The sequence below is a fragment of the Haemorhous mexicanus genome, chromosome 5 (assembly GCF_027477595.1).
Source record: "Haemorhous mexicanus isolate bHaeMex1 chromosome 5, bHaeMex1.pri, whole genome shotgun sequence".
Classification (NCBI taxonomy): domain Eukaryota; kingdom Metazoa; phylum Chordata; class Aves; order Passeriformes; family Fringillidae; genus Haemorhous; species Haemorhous mexicanus.
Genome location: NC_082345.1, coordinates 70,062,643 through 70,082,705, shown reverse-complemented (window position 1 = coordinate 70,082,705; position 20,063 = coordinate 70,062,643). Strand labels below are relative to the sequence as shown.

Here is a 20,063-nt window from a genome sequence, read left to right as displayed (position 1 = left end):
TCTAGGACAGATCACAGCATATTCAAGTTACCAAAGTCCCTTCATTAGCACAAACAGTATTTCCTTTTCTATCATCAAGAGGAAGTCTCAGATCAAGGCAACTTCTCACATTCCAGTTGAGACCTGTGAACTGCATTATAACCATGTCCTTCAGACTCCTGCTATTTCCCATTTAGAAATGAGGTTTAGCAACAAAAGCTTCACTTCCATTCTAACTGTGACAGGAATCAGAAAACCAAAATTATTAATTAAAACTTTGAAGGATTTCTTTCTAAAAAAGAAGGCTGAAATTCAGCCTTAATCTCTGTAAGATACTTCTAAGTGGAGACAAAAATGGGCTTGAAGAGTGCCCAGTAGTCAAAATATTTTGGGGGGAAAATTAGCACATAGCAATGTGGTGAAACTTGTCTGTTCACAGTCGTGTTCCTCTCCAAATGTTACATATTAATCTTGCTTGGTATATTAGGTACATCTCACAAGAAAAATGTCTCATCTAAAAACAAGGAAAAGACAAAACAACTAATTTCCCCTACAGTTTCCAAGGAATAAAAATATCTTCCAGTCAATAAATGCAGAAAGTTTTGTGCGATCTGATTTGCCCACAAAATTTACAGGACTTTGCTATTTTCTTTTGAAAAAATAATAGGCAGAAAGGTTACATTTGTCCACTCCATGTTCAGATATAACTTATGCCTGCAAGGAAGGGAAGGTGCAGCTATCACTTATACCACTATAACATGAATGCTAAGAAAAAGACATTTGATTTTTAGATCCTTTAATAGAAACCTATTTTTCAATTATGAATTAAACCACAGGGAAATAAGGAGACTGTTTTTCCTAGTATTCCACTTACATTTCATTAATATCTGCATTAGACTCTAACAGTCCTGTGGCTGATGTGCCATAGGAGTGGAGCATCCAGCTTGTGATAATGTTCAGAAAGCACAACAGTGCCAGACAAAAAATTACTGTTAAACAAAGAAAAACCAACACACCAAACAAACAACAAAACCAACTAGCACACACAGTGGGAAGGGAGAGAAAAATATCAACTGCAGCACACAACTTTGACTCCCCAAGGATGTACAGTTTCAACTGTGTGAATGAGGGTGATACCTGGCTTAAGAGCTACAAAACCCCTGAGGTCTTCAGAACATTCTGAGACTAAAGGAGCAGGTCAGTCCCGTCTTTGCAGAGTTATTGCTCTGACCACCAATTCCATGTGCAGTGTGCACTAAAGCTGTTCCCAGTGGCAGCAGAGAACACCTTCAATCCAGCAGTGGTATTGGGCAAACAAGAGTATCCAAAGTCCACAGGCTGAATATCCATGAGCTTCTCCATGTGGCCAGAATCTGCTCATGGGAGCTGTGGCCAGCCAGCCCAGACTCATTTTACACCAAAGCTCACTTGTACACATGGAGCCCTAATGGCAGGTCCCAAGATTTATACCCTGGCTTGGAGTGCAGAGTTAAGGGACCGTGACACCTGACATGGGGTCGTGCTCTTCTCCTGGAGAGAAGAGTGTGTAATCAAGTGCCTGCACATCTATTTCCTTTTATTTGTTTGTGTTGACATGTAATAATGCTAGAGGAAATAACATTGGGGGGAAAAACCTACGTCACCTGGGACATGAAGCAGAAGGGAGCAGAATCTGTTCCTTGAGGAAATTATTTTCACCAAGGACTTGGCTCCTCCAGGTACTGCTAAAAATGCTTTGTTAGCTGCTTTATTAGCAAGGAGACAACAGCAGTCTTGGGCATCTGTGTACTTATTTTCTCATTTCCACCAAGAATTTAATTAACTGACGTTAATTACATTTTCTGTTTGATCTGGAAATTCAGTTCAAATTAACATTTTTATGGATAGCTTAATACTAATGCTGACAGATAATTTCCTTTAAAAGAAACTGCTTGGATTTGCAACCAGAAGGACAAAATAGTGGAAGCTAATCCACTGAAAAAATATTTTTATTTGCTGTTAGACAGGATTAACTAAAAAAAAAAAATAAAAATTGCTTTGTTAGCTGATTGGAGAAGTCTGGATGTTTTCCTTACAAGCTATACCAAAAGATCTAGAAGTTCAACAGGATAAAAATACTTTGAAGAAGCCAGATAAGATGTCCAGGACAGTTGTGAATATCAATATACACCAAAGCACTGTCTAAGCCACCCAACTGCTATAATTACCTGTTGTAGAAAATGTCCAGCTGGGACCCTGTCATTTTGAAATATTCACCACATTTTAAGTTATTGAAAACAAACAAGCAAACACATTAGCATTTATCTCTGCACCACTGCTTAATCGTACCCACTGCAATTTAACAAAAAAACCTGTCGCCTTTTCAAGCGTTTTAAATAAATTCTGTACCAGCTTCCCAATAAACAAACATGGACATCAACATTCATATTTAACACTGAATTCCAAATTCCATAAGTATGAGGATAAAATACTGAAAACTTAAGAACTTAACACATTAAAACAAATTAGATGATCCCTCATTGCTTGAAGTGTGCACATCAAAACAACACAAGTTCTTCTTCAAGGAAAGAAATATACTTGCTTATATAAAATAACATCAGTGTTACCCTTTGACAGTCAGCAAGAAAAAAGTTCTATATGCTTGAAAACAGCCTATGCATAGCTGCCATCCCACCAAAATCAAGATCAGAAAAATATGTTCACCTGAGCAATGAAAATGCAAGACTGAAGATAAGGCTTGTTTTTCCAGATCCTCCAGGAAGAGCTTCTCAGCCTTTTCTCAAAGTCTCCAAACCAAAACTAAAATGTCTTAGTTGTAAAATTCCCACACTGGTAGAAGCACAAGAGCCAGTAGAGAAGGAAGGCACAGGATACAAACAGCTTTTGGCCATGTTCAGAGATCCAGGCTTGAGATCTTGGCTCTACTGCAAATACAGTGGACAAATGCCTCAGGCAACACAGAATTCTTTGTCTCAGCTGGAGCATCACTGAAACCAGAAAGCCACATATACTCATCCTACCAGCCTGAGCTCAAAACCATGTTACTCATTAATCTTCCCAAATGTTAATCAAAAACTTGAATGAATCATTAATTGTCCTCTTCTTTCAAGGAACCCAGCAAATCCACCTTGTTTTCAGTTGGTCTTTTCACCAGGCTGCCAGGTGCCTCCTGCTGCAGTGAAATCAGGACAGGGTTTGCAGATCCCCACACACAGCAAGTCAGATCAGCTTCAGTGATGCCAAAACAGCTGTGCTGATGCACACAGAACTGAATTTCTGTCCCATCTAGCAAAAACATCATTGCAAACCTGTTGTGCTCTTCCCTATTACACTATAGCACCATTCCCTACTCTTCCTTCTTGTTCAAGCCTACTTGTATAGGAATAATTTATGTTAAGCTCCCACATTTCCCACGTGCTACAAATAAGAACCCTAAAATTGTATTTTGGGATTATTGAGAATATTACAGTTGACAGTTCATAGGTTCAGGGTCACACCTTCCAAAAATAACCCCAAGACATACTAGAATAACAAGTCACAGTAGGAAGCTGGGAATGAGCTGCCTTTGCTGGGCTTACCTGCTTGTAAATTAGCTCACTTCAGGTAATTAACATTACTGCAGAAGGACAGAACAAGTAGTGAGTGCTTCTTTTTTCTGTAGTTCCTCCACAGCTAAATGAATTCTAGCTGTCTGTAGCAATTTTGTTATGCCACAGACCAATTCCCAAGATACAACATCTACAGACTTTGTTTAATGATGCTACCTACCTAATAACCAAATACACAGACACTAAAGTAAGCCATTAACAGCTACATATGGTGAAGCAGCACCAGGACCTTTCTTAATCACTGCAGCTGGCATCACACAAAGGAGAAGAATAAAATTGCAAATGAAGTAGAAAGGCAATAAAATGTCAGAATAAGAAATTCAATAGAAAGGCCACGATGTATGTGTAACCCGTGAAAGTTACTAGCATTTAAGGTGGGACATAGCAAATGCCAGCCACCGAAAGAGAATATATTAGGTAAAAACACTCTGGTTACACACTGTGTGTCCAGCTGTGCAGTGACCCAACTGTCACATTTTTGCTTGTGTCTGTATCATCCTGAGGTGAATTCCTCACACTCCAGCAGAAGGAAGTCCCACCAGCAATTCCCTTTAGCCTCAGCCAGTGGCACCACTGAAGGAAGGCTGTCCCCATGGATTCACTCACATCCCACTGCTGGCAGCTTGGAGCCCACAAGCACCTCTGTGCAACTGCAGCAGCAGTGGATTAGCTGTATTAGCAGGTGGATCAGTTAAACTGATCAAGGTTACAGTAGCTCAACAAGAATGAGAAGTACAGTGTCCCTCTCCAAACCACTGCATGGCTGCACAAACACAGGTGAAGCACTGCAGGGAATCTGAACTGGGATGGAAAGACCAAGTGAGCAGCAGAGGCAAGGCAGGAGGAGTCATTTCTGCCAATATTAATTATTTCTGAAACCACAGCTGAAACTTCAGCACAAATAATGTCAGAACTGTTGAAATGCAGTTCAATTCTGTCACACTGCTAGAAACTTTGCCACAGTAAATTGTGAATTGAAGCTGTGTACCTGTACTGATGAGCTGCAGACTACAATATATTATCTTGGCTCCTGTGAGCAGAATTTCATATTTAATGATAAAAAAAAAAAAGTTTAACTGCCTGCTTGCAGCTCACTGAAGAGCTCATTAATTTTTATTAACTTGGCTCTTCTGGCTAGTCTCCTTTAAGAAATGAAGTAATTCAAGGACAGGTGTATGAGTCTACAGAAGCCTTTACTTCTAATCCAGCATTTATCAGTTCAAATACTCAACATGGATTATAACAGTAGTATACAAAAAAATAAAGTAAGAGATTCAGATAACCCTGGAACTTCCCATAAGAGGCAAAACTTTCAGCCTTCCTTACAAAGATGCTACAACAAACAGAAAAATCAAGGGATTGAAGAAACTTTCCATATGTTAGTAGATGCCTCAATGGAATGCATTTGATTTGAGCACACTTTTCCTCTATTATCACCAAGGGGAAAGAGAAAACACCATGACTACTTGATGTGGGACCTTGATTTTATTTTCTCCATCTTGCAACTAATCAACTTGGTCCATGCCCAGAGAAACAAACCAAACAGACCACTGCTTATTTCTTGTCAAGTCAAAGTGTGAAATACAAGGTACCACCACAGTACAGTCTGCATTGAATCCAGGCAGTAACTTCCCAATTTATTGCTGTAAAAATTAAACAGTTATCCTTGGCTGGCCCAACATTTACACACCTCATAGGCCCAAACAGTGCAGTGACCAAACATATGCCCTCCACCTGCATTCTTTAAAAAAAAAAAAAAAAAAAAAAGTATTAAACTGAAGTTCTCTCAGGTTTCTCTCTCTCAGACTGAAATACTGCATCCCTTTTTAATTCTGTGATTTCAGTTTAGTTGTCCCATCTGCTAGAAGTGTTTTAATACAACGTCTCTTTTTATATCCTAACATCAAGGTGATGTTGCCAATTAAGTTCTGCTGTAGCCATCTGTAAGAGGAGGAAGGGAGAAAAGAAGTAAACATGAGTATTTCTTCAGTAATTTTATATAACCTGGATTCCAACCAAGATTTTAGTGATGAAAAAGAAGAAAATAATTAGTAGATTTATACTCTACATGGATTTCTCTAGGATAAAGTAACATTTGAACTATTTTTTAAAATTCAGAAAGGTTTCAGATCTCATAAAATGTTTGGCTTCAAATCAGAACGCTTGTCAAGAGAATTTTATACTGCCATGATTTATCATTTTGTTCAAAGCAGACTTTTGATTTCATAAATAAAACAATGGCAACCTCTTAAATTTCTTTACAACTTCATGTTCACCTTCAGACTTACAGGGCATGTAAAGTGTTACTCCTCTGACAATAAATGACTAGTGGCAATTTTTTCCTCTAACAAATCTGATATTATCTGAACATGGTAAGGGTCTGGAGTTTCCCAAAAACCAAAACCATAAAACCAAACAACCAACTCTACACACTCAGCGGCACTGCAATTGGAAGACTATGGAAAACAATTATAGGACTTTTTTTTCCCCTAAAAATATTGAATAATTCAATTTTTAAACAGCATAAGATTTAAAAAAGTATGGAAATGTGAGACAGTATAAATCAAAACCGACTGTTTAACACACTTCATGTATTCACTAAGCAAGACTCCCAGGCCCACTGAAGGATTTTCTGATGTCAGCCTCAGCAGCCAAAGACTGAAGACAAAACCAGAACCACAGGTCTTGCTCTGGGAGATAAGGTGGACACTCATCCTCACACTGCCTGACTCTTTGTGGGATTTAGTCTTATAAACCACCTATTTACCAACCTCTTATGATACAGAAAATTAAATATAATTTAACCTGTGGCATAGGTCACGGCCACAATGAAAACAAACTGGTCCATAAAAAACCAAAATTAGACTCCACAACTCTGTCAGGTTCTTCAGCTACCCCATTAAATCTACATTTCATGAAGCATTAGTAACGGGGTTTTTTTAAATGGCATTCTGCAGGAATTTCTTCTGCAGGGATTGAATTTTCATTTCCACAGTAGCTGTGCTTACTGCAGACCTTATAACGAGCTACTGATGTTGAATGATGGATGCAAAAAGACACTCTCTTGGCTATTAACTGTGTTTCTAAACCTCAGTCTGAAAATAAATCTTGGGAAAACTGGAAGGCAGAAGAATCCTTTCCCCCCTCAACTTTATGTACTATTTATAAAAACAGTTACTTGGTTAGGACCTTCAGTCTTAAAGAAGTTTTTAACTTGATACTACATATGAAAAATGCAATTAACACACTGTGCTCCTTTGTAACACTTACCTCCCAAGAAATTATATTCTAATGAAAATACTTTTTAAGGGGAAAGAGAAGGATGGACCTGAGGAGTGGGATTTACAATATTTACAGTTTAGTAACACCAATTTGAAAGCATTTTGGTAAACACTTCACACATCATCCCCCATGTCTCAACTGATTCACCTCACATTCAGAGTAGGCCTCCTAGCAACTCTTTCTTTACAAGACCATTTTTCCATTTACTGAGAACAATACTGAGAATGAGTCATTTCTGCAGAATACAGCCCTTCATGTACACCAGATGCTTAATGTTGCACACTGTGAAGAAAAAAAACTAATGTCTACTCAAATTACTGTATCGATCACCAAAACCTGTCAGCATTTTGCATCCTGTGTAAATGTTTTGTTCAGAATACTTGAATGTTTTTTCATGTTAAGATCTTAGTATTTCTCATCAAAATGCATCACCAGGTTCTGTAGGAGCTAACACCTAATTAGCTCAGTTAGTAGCAGCTTGAGAATACCACCCAAACAATGACCAAAATTAATGTCTTTCACTAAGGGAGTAAAACAGACAGAAAAAAACCTGAAAGCTTTAGAACTGAGAAAGAGCATTTCCTCCTGTTTTTCAAAGCTTTCCCTTTCAATTCCATTGAGTGTGTTCTTATAAATCAGTATTTTTATGGGTTTTGGTGTTACATCTTTTTAACAGTTCTTACAGTAGTTCTATAAAAATCCTGCCTGACTAGTGAGGTATGTGCAGAACAGACAAGTAGAGCTTCCGCCCCTTCATCCTTCTCTGGAAGCAGCACAAATCAAAAATGAACAGTGAACAGTGCTGAAGTCAAGTAATTCACTGGGATGAAACTATTCAACCCTTGGGGGGAATGTTCAACCAATCACTGCAAAATCTAAGGAAATAATTAGGAAGCTTACCTTTTTTCCTTTCAGAATAAGAGGGTAACAGCTGAGCTTCACTCCTTTTGTTTACTTACAGAGGTGTTTCAGTAGGTGACTTGTTACAATTAGAGCAGCCTGATGTTATTTGCTTTGAAATAAAGGTACTTGCCTACCTTACGTTACACATACGGGCAGAACAGAAAAATGACACAGTAACAGGCAGATGCTGTAAATCCCAAATTATTCACAACCTATTCAATACAAAATAAACCAGTCCTAGCAAATTAATTCTAGTAAGAATTAGATTTTTAAGTTATCCCTACAAATTATTTAGTTCCTCTAGAAGCCAAATATTTAGCAGTTGCAAATAATTAAGATGTAAAAGACAAAAGAAGTGTTTAATCAGTTCCTCATTAGATGTGTGCCAGATACCACAAAAGATGGCACTACTTTAGTGAAGAAAAAACAAATGTTCAACACACTGAAGTAAACAAGAAGAGAATTTAACATCAATAGAATTCAAACAATCATTGATTATTTCAAGTAGTTTTTCATACACTTGCAAGAGGCATTTTGGATTTTGAAGTTAGTTGTAATCTAGAAATAATCTAATTGTAAAACCTAGCCAGAATTGCAGCTGTGTACTTCCAGTCTCTCGTTTCCATAAGCAATAAAGAAGCCTGGTTTTGCTCTTATTCTCATTTAGAGCATTAAGACTCTAAAAAATATTTTGATGGGATTACACAGAATATGACTGCTATTTTCACATCCTGAGCTCTCCTGACAACAAAAATGTTTTTACCACAAAAACAAACAAACAAAAAAAAAAAAACCCAAAGGAAAATCTTTAGTACAACAGTAACAGTTACAGATGCTGACAAACTCAATTTTCAGCATCATAAACGTCACTGGGATTCTCTTTGGGAAAGCAGCAGTTGCAAAAACGATAATAATTAGGCTTAATATAGTTCCAAGGCAAATTATGGCAGCTGTACATGCCACAACAAAGAGCATTTTTAGGTATCAAGAATGCAATTTAACTACAACCAAACTCCCAAAATATTTCTGATTCACAGCAAGTTCCTGAGAACACTGAGTATATCCCAGAGCTGCTCTTACCTTTCCTGGCAGCATCTGTTCTCCGTCTTGCTGGCGACACCAGATCCTTTACAATCTGTAGCACTTGAATCATTGCTCCTTAGCAAGATCAAAGGAACGAGGTGCTCCTCTAAAATTCCAACAGGTTTCATTACTACACCTTATTACATGGCTGTCTTCAGTATGCTCAAGCAAAACTGCTGCAGGAAGAACTCATCTACCTTCCCAGCAAGATTTCTGCCTGACGACTCTACAGGCTGGGGTGATGGATTTAAAGTGACTTCAGCACAAGGAGACAAAAAACTGCAAGCAGTCCTAAATGTATTTCTGCAGAACATTTTAGAATTGTTTACTGCAGAGAACACATACCGATTTCTCTAAATAAAGTTTAAAGGAAACGTTTACAAAGTAGCTAAAGGAAAAAAAAACCCTTGAAAGGAGTGCCGACAGATGCAGCCTGCTCCCCTAGGCTCGGTAACTAACAAGTCCGGCTGCATCCTCTTTTCAAGTCAGTCTCAGTTCATGAAATTTCACGTAATGCTTAAAGAAAGACTCCGGTGCAGCGCGGAGCCAGCGTCAGACCCACCAACAGAACTAAAATTAAACCCAGCCTGCAAAAACTCCAGCAGGCACAAGCAAGCTTCTGCTGAAGGCATTCATTGGGCTCCTCTTCTCCTCCCTCGAACAGAAACCTCTGACACCCTCGTACGTGACAGGAATTCTCCCACACCGGGAGGCACGCTGGAAATCCTGGGAGCATTTCAGGCGTTCTCTCACCCACCACCAGAGGCCTAGAGACCTATTTCAGCAAAGGTATTGTCATTACTTGTGGCAGGTAATTTTAGGCAAACAGATTGCTGTATGTGCCCCCACAACACTTTTAATGACATGTGGAAAATGTACAAAGGCCCTTCAGAAGTGCCTTTTGTCAAAGCCTCGGCAGAGCTAACCCAAAAAAAATAATTCCTGAGGAATCATGTTTTATGTGATCACTTTAAATAACTGTCAGGCCTGAAGAGGCTCTGTGAACACTTCAGAAAACTGAATTCCTACACAGTACTGCAAAGCCTCGCACACACAGAGATCAATTTAGGAAGCCAACTACATGTTCTGAAAATCATAACATGAAAACAAACCACAAGCCACATTCTCTGGCCTTTAGACCTTCTGTTCCCATTACTTAAGTGTTAGATGGGGAGGAGGAGAGGTCATCTCTTTCCATTTTTCCATTTCCAGCTGCTCATCAAAAGCATTTCAGATTTTAAGATTTACTGGCATATTTATCCATGTCCATGTCAGTCTCTCGAATCACAGAGAGCACAGGAACAACAAACTATGTCTGTTATGTCAGTCTGATTCACAGCCTGGCCATTAATCTCTGCCAGAAGGAAGAGCAACCCAAAGTTCTATCCTATTTGGTTAGTTAAAACAAAGACAAGTAAAATCTTTCTTCCTGTCCAATTTCTTCTCCCACTTTGCAAACATTCAAGTGTCCACCCAAGAGGAAGCTTGAAGAAACATTCTTCAAAATGTTACAGGCAGAATCCTCAACTTTTCTATTTTAAGAATAATTTCTAACTCCTGGACCTGAAGTTAAATTCCACGTTTAAGACCAATGTCTTTATACCTAGAGAGGTTTGGAGAAGATCGCTACAAGCAGACCCTTCCAGAACAAGTATAATTTCAGAACATTTCAGTAAGATGTAAAATGCAGGGTTGTGCAGTAAAGTTTACCTGAAAGTCTGTTATTTAATAATCCAGTGTTCAAAAACTGCTGTTGGAAGAATTTTTTTCCACAGTTACCTCACCATGAGGTGTTTGTTCTTTATTTTGTTGGGTAATCAAACAACTTATCTTCAAGTCAAAGATATAAAACCAAAGGAATATCATTATTTGCAACCATATTACAGTGCAAATTTTCTCTAAAAAACTGACTTTAAGTTCATGGTGCACAAAACACAGCTACTACAGAACAACTAAACTTTTGATTAACATATTATGGATAGGGGGAGAAAGAAAAAAGAGATTAAGGTTGAATAAAACATTCAGTAATAACATCCACTTGGCCTTCCAAAGCAAGAATACACCTTGCAGATCCTACATTGATTTTTAAATGAACTTTATTATCTCACTGCTACAACATTCTCAAGTGCTGGAACATGGCAAGGATGGTGGACTGACAAATATTAACGGTTGGGAAGGGGGAGCAGAGGAAGAAAGAGCTAAGAAGGCATGACTTGTACCTACTTTTGTGAAAAATTATTTTAAAGGAAGAAATTAAGCACTTCAGTACCTATTCCCAACTGCAAAAAGGAAGTAATTCCTTTTTGTTCCAAACTGTCCCTTACTTTGCTGATACAGCTCCCTGTCCTCCCTTTTAAAGAGAGACACAAGAACTTCAGGACTAGAAGTCATTTTCACATCATACCTGCCTTCCTCAATGTGAAACAGTTTCCAAAGTTGGTATGCACAGCAGTTTCCCTCTCTTCTTTATTGTGACAATTGGCATGTAGAAAAAAACTGAAAAAACTCACAAAGCCTTAAAATCATTTTGGAAAATGTAAACAACATTCCATATGCAATGTAAAGAAAATGGTGCAAGTCTGAAGCAGGCATGATAAATAAGAAATTTCAAGAAATCACTGAAACTTTGAAGAATTACACAGTAAGCTTGGTGGCTGCTATTTGTGTTTCCTCAAATCAATTTATACACCAAGACAGCAACACTAAACCTGCTTTAGTATAGAGGCAATACCAAAAAGACTTCTAGAAATAAAACACACTAAATTGTATAATTTCATCTGTTACTTGTGAGTCAGAACTTGGTTATAGTTCACTCTTATACTGACTGATACTGAACTAACTGATACTTCCATACAATCTGTCACTACAACTGCCACCTCTCAGACCACACATCCTGATTAAACACCCACTGTGGGCAAGGATACACCAGATGGAAGTTCACAGCAATTCTGACACAGATACACAAGGTGAACCACAAAGAAACCATGTCATAAATTTAGTGTAACAATTTCAGTAGATTCTGTTTGAGAAAAAAAGTAGTGCTACATATTCAGTGCAAAGACCACTGATCTCTGCCAAGCATTTTTCCTCTTCAACAGAGAGCTTCCTAAGCAATATGTGCTTGATGATGTTCTTGGATTTTGCTTTTCTTCCTTGACTTCAAAATTGCAGGGAATACAGAAATCATAGACATGTTAACATGATGAAATGCATTGGTATTAGAAGGAACAGTTAACCAGGGATGGGATTTTATGGATCACCGTGTACAGCCCTTGATCTCTCCCAAGCATAATAAAAAAAATGACCTGCATCCTGATTAGTCAGCTATCATAATTCAGAATAAAAATGCTTCCGTTAACGTAATTATAATTAACTGATCTTTGGAAGCAGATCTTTTTCATGAAGCATATTGCCAGGAGGTAACACATTTACAGCACAAATGATGCTGCAGAAGGATGGCTCAGTGGGTATTTGTCAAAGGTACTTGACAGGGGGTGGAGAAAATCAGAATTTAAGTCTGAGGAAGACTTTAATATTTTCTCTTTCGCTCTCTTCTTCTAATCTGTAATGTTTATATATTCACAGCATTCTGTCTAGGCTATTAAAAAACTATCAAGAACCCTTGGGGTTTTCCCAGGCAGCACTGCAGCCACCCAAAAAGTGCCTGCTTGTTGTGTCCTCGTTTACAGAAAGATATACAAGCTACTAACAGAGAAAAACTCAACCCACTGCAATGGCTCGAGGGCTTTCATTCATAGGAAGAACAGCCCTGCACACATTAGAGCTGAGATGTAAAGTTACTGTCACTGCTCTTCTTCCATCTCTTATCAACCTGAACTGTCCAGAATTCAGATATTCTGCATATTGATTACTCCCAACATCTCTGCAGAAACCTGTGCAGGTCTGACTTCATCATCCTCCCCTGTGTTCCCCACAGCCAGAACTGTGTCCTTTTCCCTACCTGCTAGACTGCACACATGGTTAAAATGCCAGGCTTTCAGGCCTGACACCCCAGAGAATGGAAAGCCATAACAAAATGGCCAGGAAGGTCCTAGCCCAGGGCAGTTCTGTCACTGACAGCAGGATCAAGCCTCAAGTCTTCTATAAGGCAAGTAAATACACAAAACCCTTCTGTTGACGTTAGTTCTGCAACAGAGCAAAGTCTGACGTTAGAGGCAGGAGAAGAGGATTTACAAGGGAGCCGGGGTGCATTTGCTCTTTGGACCCTCCTCTCTAGGCTGGAACACCCAGAAGGTGTTTCAGCACCCTGCAGTGAGCAGGGCTATGGGCAGGGCTGTCCCAGCAGGGCTGTCTGGAACAGGGGCTGTAAAAACTCCAGTGCTATCAAAAGTGAGGGCACATGCTCTTAATGACCCATTGGAATGTTTGCTTTAAAAGCTGCAGTTTCAGGAACCACACATGGCACAACTGCTTCAACTGCTCCACCATCCTTCCCATCTTAGCAAAGAGGCTCAGAAAATGATTTTCCCATCAGGAACCACTCTCTCATAGGCAGGATAAAAGTTTTCAAGAATAGATTAAAGTATTAAGGAAATACAAGTCAAGCAACAGGGAAAAGATTCTTTAAATATCAAATAAAAGGAAGAGTATATTATAAGAACATTTGCATAGTCCCTTCACAAAAAAAAAAAAAAAAAAAAAAACCAAAACCAAACTGTTTATTTCTTTCAAAAACAATGAATTCAGATAAAGTCTATCCAGCAGCTAAGGCATGCACTTTAACTATCCCCACTACCCCCAGAAACATTTTGTTTTATGATACTCCTGTCATTTCCTGTCTTGAAATTATTATCTTGAAACAATTAGGCACTGAGCTCTAGGACAGGCAATATATCATAATAAAAATTATTACTACAGCTGCTATGAAGTAGGTTATCTATTGTTTCTTACTAATACTTTGAATTAATTTTCCAATCTCTGAACTGAAGCCTACAGCTTTTACTAAGTTTTCAATAATCTATCATAGTTGGACAAGAATTCTAGAGTTTCAAATCAATAACTAACTGTCCCCATAAATCTCTGAAACTTTAAATTCTTAATCCTCATTATTTTCTACAGATCATTCTTTGAAGCATGAAAGAGGCAAAAAGAAGAAAACCTAATGCTCTCAAGAATTCCTATGTGAAATTCTGACAGCCTTTCTTGTAAAAATGTTTGCACCAGTGACAACTCCATTTATTATTCAGGAGATCATTTTTCAAAAATTACTGCTTGTGGCTATGCATTTTGCAAAGCATCCAGAAAAATAAATAAACATCCTCACAGTCTTCTCAATGGTCCTTCAGAGTTAGTAACTGCTTAATCAAACAGAGTTTGCATCAACACTTAGGAATATTTTTTCTTCATTTTTAGCAGGTTTGCTACCAATTTTAAAGCATGAAACTATGGCTGCAGTTTTTCAAAGAAACTGATGCAGATCTAGGAGCCTTATTTAGAAAGCATTTTCTTGGGAAAAGAAAGTAACTTGATCTAAAGGCTGGAAAAGCAATAATTTCAAGAGAAAGCCATTTCTTTAAAGTCTGTTTAAATTCAGCTGATGGAAAACTTCAATAAATGGTCAATGAAAGTAATTCTACTTGTTCCAGGAACAAACCCTATAAACCCAAAACAGAAAAACAAATGCTGTAACTGAGAAAAAAGGGAAGACAGAAAAACACATTCCACAGAGCTTAGGGCACTCAGTGAAAGAAAACTACACATTGTACAACCCCATCCCTGTTCAGGGCTCTCACTGTCACCCTTCTTGCACAGTTTTCACCCCCTCAGCTCTTGCTACAACACATTCTGCACGTGGCTCTAGACTATTACAAGACAGACAGTGAGTCTCCCAGAGAGCCACGAGAGCCAAGGGAACTGCCTGTGTAGATGACTTTTATCACCCTGATAACACACACCAGATACTAATGGAGATCAGTATCAGAAGTTTGTGCTCATGTAAGTCTTGATGCACTCTTCCAGACAAAAAAAAAAATTACAAAAAGGATAAAAGCATGTATAGATGTACAATTTATTTTTTCTTCCCAATAAATGTGTTTTGTACCTGCCACCTCCATGACCAAAGGGTACTGCTTCTTCTTTGCTCCTATATTTTCTGTAGAACTGACGTACAAGTGCATCTAAACTGCACCATTTAGCAACAGTTCAAAGGGTTCCAAAAGCTCTTAGATAATTCACCCATAAAGACCTGGCGAAAGGAATAGCTCAGGCTGCAGCGCAGAATTTCTTAGATACAGAGGTACTCATGTCTTTTGGGTCTATGTGATTAGGATTTTTCAAGCAAGCTACAAAGCATTATGAAAATGAGTAAGAACAGAATCACAGATTCTTATTGTGAATCGTCATATTAATTCAATTTCTTTCTCTTCACACTCACACCATGCCCTTCAAAGGCCAAACGGTCACTTTATAAGGCTCAAAAAATGGTCAAGAAAGCAACAACAAAGCAAATGGAATCCCACCAATACTCCCCACCCCCCCAAAAAAAAGGTTGTCTCTAAGCAGTCTATTTTAAATGATGGATAAAATAATGTTTGGTGGGATTTTTTTTAAACAGGAGGCTGGTAGTACAAGATCTCATCTCAGTGAATGCACACACCCCACAGGATTTCTCAGTCTTCCTCACATTAGATGGCAAGTTTTCATATAGCTTTAGCTGCAAATGAAGATCTTTCTGAGAAGAAAAAAAGTTGCATACTAGAAGTCTCAAAAAGAAATCAGACATTAATGAAGCTGTAATTACAATAACAAAACCTATTTATAATATATTCACCAATAATATGCAGCATTTCAAACAGAATATGCAACAATTTTACACTGCCTGGATTTGGGTCATGGCTGTAGTGCTAATCAACAAATTTATCTTAAGCTAAAGGATATCATTAAATGCTCTGTCAAACCTAAGCACACAGAAAGAAGCCACACTAGTCATTAAAGACTTTTTTCAGTTTTGCTATATTAAACAAAAATCAAAACTATTACTATCTTACACGCGCTAATACTGAAGTCAAAGTACATTCATTAGTTTAATCAGGCAGAGACTAATAAAGTGTGTTCAATTCTAAGAAACAAGAAAAATAAAAACTTTTAATTTAAACCCTTACTTGGTTTTCTTTTGAAGAGGATATAAATGAGACTAATAATCTTGTTCCTCCCTGAGGCAAAGAAAAACTAGGAAATTCTATGCACTGCTATTTGTTAGCATTATTAAATCCTTCACTGCATGTACATTTCTAGGCTGATATTCAATCCAAGAAATAAAATGCAGCTGTAGAGAGGCACCAGGAAGAACATCAAACCTTATTAGTCCACTGCAAAATACACACTATTTTTATTAAGCCCATGTATTTGCAGCCATAGTTTGTGCAGCAACTAGTATACAGTGTGGCTTTCTGTCTCTGCAAGAAAAATCAAAAGTTTCAAAACAAGTTTTTGAGTACTCTGTAATAGGCTAATCTAATGCTTAAGGTGGCATCTACTCCCACAAATGCAACCTACTGTAGTAATGAAAAAACTGTTACAGAGACACATTCAAAGGAAGAACAAATTCAGCATTTCAAAAGTAGCCAATGGAACTTAACCCAAAGGTCACACAGAGCAGAAGGGAACCACCCTCCTTTAAAAGGAAGTGTACCTGGGTCTGTTTGCTTCCTGCACTTGTGTTCTAATAGGACACACCATTACCTGTCACTTTCAGACCTCTGCCTCCTGCTCTCCTTCTATGTTCACTCAGAATGCAGTCTTTCAAAGCAGATTGTAACTAATGTGTTTTAAAAATCCAAGCTTGGCACTTGAATGTGACAATCATGTTAACTGTGACTACTTACATGCTCCCACTGTTGAACAGTTCTCCTATTCCCTCATCAATGATAGAAACACTTGGGCATCTGAGACTCCTTTAGTCAGCTTCCCCTTAAGACAACCAATTTATCCAAATGAAAAATGTCTTAATTACTTATTCTGTGAACAAGAACACAGGAACATACTAACACTGTCCCAGTTTGGGCAGGTGGACAACTGTATTTCCTGTTCTCTATGTTCTCTGCAGCTGTAGAGAATTTAAAATCATGCCAAGTTTCAGCCAACAACTGCCATGGTCCAGACAAGAAGGGTTACCACTCTATCCAGTATTCATTCAGGCACTGCAACCTGGCATTGTAACACCCACTGACACTACACCAGTGCTACAGGAACAGAAGTGCCATCATCCCCCCTTGCAGGGGATTTATCCTTGTTAAATTTCACTGAATAACATCCAGGTAACCTGGCCTTGCTATATCATCCACTGAACATACAGTGTTAAACAAAACCAGAAATTGTGTTAGTTCTTCTAAATGGATTTCCACTTAATGACTGATTGCATTAAGAAGAGGGGGGAAAAAAAAACCACTCAAGAGCCTTACAGTGAGGTTCACATAAATATTATTTCTTTTAGTTTGTTTTAATGCACAGGGAATAAATAAATACTGAAATATCACTACAAGTGACTCATTAGCCTTTGGTCTAAAAAGAAAACTTTCCTACCACATACTTAGAGAAAAAAGTACAAATATTTTTGACACTGCTTCTGACATAGAAAAGGGAGGTGGAGGACAGGAAAGGAAGTGAGGAAGAAATAAAAAGCAAAATTGACACTTTTCAATTTGTACCTCATCTTTTTACAGCAAGCAACAGACCAGTTTTTTTCTCTCCTGTCCTTCAAGACCATGACATCCTTCAAACATTCTTACAGAAATTTGATGCAACTGGTGAAGAAAGGAAGCTAAAAGCTTGTCTAGTTTTTGAAGCCAGATATAAAATAATATGAGCTGTAACTGCACTGAAGCTCCCAAGGCAAAAAGGGTCTGCAGAGCAGCCTGACCACAAGCATGGCTGTGGCACAGCATCACTCCAGAAACTCACAAACTGCAGCCCACAAGTGTCACCTCCAAAGCTAAATTTGGGGGAGAGCAGGAAATGAAGGTTATGTCATTGTACTGTTTGTATAACTCAGACACAGTAGCACCACAAAATAAAACTCCTCATATAATGCTATATAAAATTCTACTACAAAGAAAAAAAAGAGAAGGAAAAAGCTTTCTATTGAATGCAACAGAACATTCTGGTGAGAGACTTACTTCCCTATGCCCCTGAAAATTCTGGCAGGTCTGACTGGTGCTCAAAAGAGCTCTGAGTAAGGCTTTCAGCACTCCACCACAGAATTAGGCAGGTTTTCAAAGAGCTTTTCAAGGCTAAAACAGAAAGACTGCATTCAAGAATCCTCTCCTATGGCAAGCCAAAGTGCTTTATTAAAACAAAGTGCCCTTATATATTAGTGATCTGTTAGATTAATGACTGCCCTGGCCAAAGCACTGAGGTTCTACAGCGTGTTGGTATGCCTTCCATTCTGGAGACCATTATGTAACACAAAATAAAACTGAGGAAAAAAAGGAAGAGAAGAAAGAAAACAGCACATCACACCAGGTTCCCAAACCAGAAGAACTTGGGAGTTCTACACAGATTTGTGCTTGCTTCAGAAATTTTGAGCAGGGTAGGAACAGGTTTGCCAATAGCCTTGAAAAAATTCCAGTGTTATCTTGCCAGTCTCCCATCTAACTCTAGGAATTAAAATACCTTAATTAAAGGGGAGAGGGTCCTTTGCAATGAGAGCTTAAACAGGCCTTATAATCAGCTGATTGATAGGATATCAATCCTATCACTTAAGTGCGGCTACTTTGTTACCACAAACATCTGCAATCCTTCTAAATACTGCAGGGATAACAGGCTGGATAGTTTAAGTAAAGAAAAGATCTTAAACAAATATGGAGCCAATAATCTTGCTGACATTACTTACATAACCCCACTTCTGGCAACAACCCCAAATATTTTCCAACTGTGTTACAAATCAAATAAGTTATTTCCTATCAGTAGCTGGGTAAAGTATGTCAAAATAGTTTTTCTTGAAACACAGTCAATTTAGCTTAAAATAACCACAAATCTTTTAAATCAGGTGCTTTGTTTCTTGAATATGAACATGAATAACAGCATAAAATGAGACTGCAGCTCAATTATTTCTCATAGCTGTGATAAAGCTACACCACTGAGCAGCAGAACTTCACTTGTCCTACACAAGTGAAGTATTACTCAATTATTTGTATGGAAAGTGAGAATTAACATGACTCACAACAGGCAAGGAAAGTCCTGTGAGCACCTCATTTAACACTGCTGTTGGGAAGGTTCTTCTTTAGCCCATTTCTAATCCTTCATCCCATTCAGCTGGTTTGTGAATCCTTTGATTCAACAGGAAATAACACCACCACTAGGGAGCTTAAAACTGCAGCCTCTAAAAGTCCTCCTGCCATAACTGCAACACTGTTCTGTGGCTATACAGTGCTTATGGAGAGAAGGGGATGCCCACCCAAACATCTACATTTCTAACTATTGCTTTTCATCTGTATTTTAGTTGGGAATTTCTGCATCCTTCCCCCTTTGGAATGTACTTGAATACCACCAACGTATCACAGGATGAATAGGATCCCAGAAATATGAATTGCTTACATAGTGGCAGATACTTGATACTCACTCCAGAGAACAAGGTTACAGTGTTCTTGTGCTACTCACTCCTTCTGCTGCAGGAGCACCAAAGGCCCATGATAAAGGCATCATTGTGCAATGTTCTATATAAAGGAGCACTGAGAGAGGCCCAAAGACTAAGATTTAAATTAAAAACTATGTAATGGGAGAATATTATCATGCCAAAGGCATGTACTCCTGCGTATGCCAATTAGTCATAATAATTCAGCACTCCTAACTGGCCATCAATCAAAACAGAAGCAGAAAAACGTTAAAAGATTATTCTCCTTTATTTATAAACACATAAATAGAAGAATTTTACTATCTCTAATGTAGGTATATAATTTTACATTGTAAAGAGAAAATAATTACATAAAATATCACAAATAAAACATGTAATGAATGTTTAAATATACATAAATTACTATCACAACCATCTTTTTATCATCCTTGTTTTTTCAGAGACACACAGCTAGAGTATCATAAAGTAAACAATTTGTAAATAAACCAGCCTTAATTTCCACTACAAACATGGCAGAATAAACATGAAGTGCAAGTGCCTAAAAAGGACACATTTGGGGAACACTGTGTGTATATGAAAACACTGGAACTCCAACAGCATTAATGATGGTAATTTTC

The 20,063-nt window shown here is 38.1% G+C and overlaps 1 protein-coding gene across 2 annotated transcripts in view; it reads right to left on the bottom strand.

Annotated features, from left to right (window-relative positions):
• Positions 1-20,063, bottom strand: part of USP6NL (USP6 N-terminal like) — a 122,983-nt gene that overhangs the window by 91,175 nt on the left and 11,745 nt on the right. The window contains exon 1 of one of the 2 annotated variants that reach the window (XM_059847515.1): positions 8,853-8,940. The exons of the other annotated variant lie outside the window; for it this stretch is intronic. Within the exon in view, the coding sequence (XP_059703498.1) occupies positions 8,853-8,925 (73 nt within the window). The 5' untranslated portion in view covers positions 8,926-8,940. Of the gene's footprint in view, positions 1-8,852; positions 8,941-20,063 lie in introns of those variants that run through there. 2 annotated transcript variants of the gene reach the window in all.